This window comes from Cucurbita moschata, unplaced genomic scaffold (genome assembly GCF_002738365.1).
Source record: "Cucurbita moschata cultivar Rifu unplaced genomic scaffold, Cmos_1.0 Cmo_Scf00020, whole genome shotgun sequence".
Taxonomy (NCBI): domain Eukaryota; kingdom Viridiplantae; phylum Streptophyta; class Magnoliopsida; order Cucurbitales; family Cucurbitaceae; genus Cucurbita; species Cucurbita moschata.
Genome location: NW_019268536.1, coordinates 1,749,201 through 1,752,282, shown reverse-complemented (window position 1 = coordinate 1,752,282; position 3,082 = coordinate 1,749,201). Strand labels below are relative to the sequence as shown.

Below are 3,082 nucleotides of genomic sequence, written 5' to 3'. Positions count from 1 at the left end.
TTTTTTTTTTTTTTTTTTTTTTTTTTTTTTTTTTTTTTTTTTTTTTTTTTTTTAAGTCTTGAACGACTGATCCAATAGAACAACGCAACCGCAATTTTGGAAAAAAAAAAAAAAAAAATCTAAAATCTATGAATTTTCGGGTCATTGTTTCGATTTTCAAGTTGAGAACCTTAAGTTGAACAAACTAACTCATTCTTATTCATCAAAGCTAACCATCTAACCCATCTTTTAAGGCTCGCAGTGTAGCCTATCTTCAATTGGATTTCGGCATTTATCAGCTCATCGCCTTCTTTGCCGTCCAATATCACATTCACGCTTAGTAGCGTCACACTCACTGTCGCGTCGCCTTATGCCATCATATTAACGTTCCGTCGCTTTATGCCATCATATTAACGTTCCCTATTGTCTTTCACTCAACAACTGCTCCGACAGTAACCAGTAACCAATCTCGACTTCTCTCTCACCCGACATTCATGATTCCTTGATATTTTTAAAAATATATATTTTTCTCATCTCATGACAAATAAGAAAATCGATCAACTGGATTAACCCAACCCAAAGTTTTCCACGTCAAGTCGCAACATATCATTAACATCAGTTATAAATATTAAAATATTTTAAATATTTTTAAAGGTAGAATTGAGCAAATATTTTTAAAGGTAGAATTGAGCGGTAAATACATTCATAAAATTATGAAAAAAATGAAAATCTATAATAAATAAAACTATGAACGTAAAAAGTTGGAATCTTGCCTCAAACATAGCTTTTTTTTTTTTTTTTTTTAATTATTTTCGTCTTGAACCATAAAATTATGTTCGAGTCAATTATTAATACGATACAAATAGGACCATCGGTAAAGTCTCATTTACGATTTGCATTCAATGCTAAGTCAAGCTAGACCCCATAATAGAGAAATTCATTAACTAATTAGGCATAAATATACAAGTCTATTTTATCACATGAACAACGAATCCTAGTCCTGTAATTTCACGTTTAATCAATAAATTTTTTTTTTTTGCATAATTTGCGAGAGAATCGTCTTTCAGCACTCGGGACAAGATTGGTAAGCACACACACCCAACTCAACCATTAAAATTATAGAGCTTGTCGTTTGTTTCTATTACTATCCCGATAGTCAAATAAACTAATACAAATATTTTATTTTTTAAGAAAATAATTAATAGTGAAATATTTAGGAAATTAAATAAACAAATAATTTTATAAAATGAAAAAAAAAAAAAACTAAATAAAAGAATAATTTAAAAAAATGATAAAATATTAAGAAGTTTTATATACACGTGCTTATGGGTTAGGGTGGATCGAGCTGAAATATTAATCCAAACTAGTCCAACCATAAAGTCCAAAAACATATATTTATTTATTTTCAAACATTTAATTGAGATTTTTATTATATTGTCTATTTTAGCCGTTACATATTGTCAACATCACCTTTTAAAACACATTTGTTAAAATGTCGTTATACGGAATAAATAAAACATAATTATATATATATATATATATACACACACACGTGGAACTCAAGCTATAACATTTTAATTTAAATATTTATTTAAACTAAACTCAATCCGGTACAAATAATAAATTAATTTAAATAGTATATGTCGGATTGGATTGATCGAATTTTTTGAACACTCGTAATTTTATTATGAATAAGATCTGGTTGAGATTTTAGAATTACACGGGAGTCCGGCGATTAATATTATTATTGCATTTTAATAAATATTATAATAAATGAAAATAAAAATAAAAATAAAAATATTATAGGGAAATTGAAAATTAGCATCCCGTAGATGATGGACCTTTGAGTAAAGTGAGCTCCATTACAGTGTACGAGATTTACGAAATAATTCCTATGGTCCAATGTTATTATTGTCTCCAAATATTTATTTTTAAATTACAATTATTCTTTTTGCAGATTAATCCCCAAATATTTATTTTTTTAGTTTTGAAGCCCAAACAGGTGGCCCCTGAAAATCCCAAAATTACAAAACAAGAGGGCCAAGAGGGCCACAGTAGCAAGCCCAAAAATATAAGAAACCGACAGCTCACTGTGCCCGTAGCCATGAAAATCGCGTCAGACCAACCGGCATTTCCCTGTACCCGGTCATTGCTTCTCCCTCCCTCCCGTGATCGCAGTAATAAGGCACCAGGAGAATAAGAACCAACGATTTACTTTTAGTTAATGCTTCTCTGCAATTTCATGTCCGCTGCGTAAACGGCGGCCGTTTTTTCTTCTGCTGCTGCGGAGTACGGTGTTCCGGTTAGGAAAAAGTGAGCGCGGTCGGCTGTCAGTGGCCGGCGATGACGGAGGTTGTTGAGAGGGAGGTGACTCTCAAGGAGTTGAAGACTATGATGGCGGAGTTTGCTAGAGAGAGGGACTGGGATCAGTTTCATAGCCCTAGAAATCTCCTTCTCGCTATGGTATTGTATTAATGTTCTTTCGAAAACTGTACTTTCTTACTGCAATGCGGAGTGGAAAACGAATATCACCTTCTTCTTCCGCCTGTGTAACCTACTCGGAAACGATTTGATGAAAACTTTGCGGTTCGTTTTCCCGATGTGAAATGGGAGGATTGAACAGTCTTCCGACGATTGATGTTCTTTTCTTACTCTTTTTTGTATTGTTTTTGTGCTAATAATGTTTATTAGGGATTTTTCGATCGTCGATGAATGCTTCAATACTTCCTCGTTCCTTTAGGGTTTCACTGAAGTTTTAATGGTGGAAGACTACTTCAACCGAAGTTATGTTGCGATTTGGAAAAACTTCAGGACAATAATTTCTGTTAGGCTTGAAATTTTATGCGGAGTAGGACTGTTCTGAGTAGATTATTCACTTGACTGGCCAGATTTTATCTCATTTTTACTTGGCAATCATTCTGTCATTCATGAAGTACAAATTTTAGGAACAGTGAAAGCTGTTTTGTTTGCTGTTTGGAACTGTGTGAACTGTTCCAAGTGAATTAGGACGTAGGCGGAGAATGATGAGATACCCATTCTATTTAGTGGATTTTTTTTTTTTTTTTTTTTTTTTTTTTTTTTTTTTTTTTTTTTTTTTTTTTTT

The 3,082-nt window shown here is 32.4% G+C and overlaps 1 protein-coding gene across 1 annotated transcript in view; it reads left to right on the top strand.

Moving 5' to 3' along the window:
- The first annotated feature begins 2,170 nt into the window (after nt 1-2,170).
- Nucleotides 2,171-3,082, top strand: part of LOC111457533 (dCTP pyrophosphatase 1-like) — a 1,766-nt gene continuing 854 nt past the window's right edge. The window contains exon 1 of the mRNA XM_023099782.1: nt 2,171-2,442. Within this exon, the coding sequence (XP_022955550.1) occupies nt 2,323-2,442 (120 nt within the window). The 5' untranslated portion in view covers nt 2,171-2,322. The remainder of the gene's footprint in view (nt 2,443-3,082) is intronic.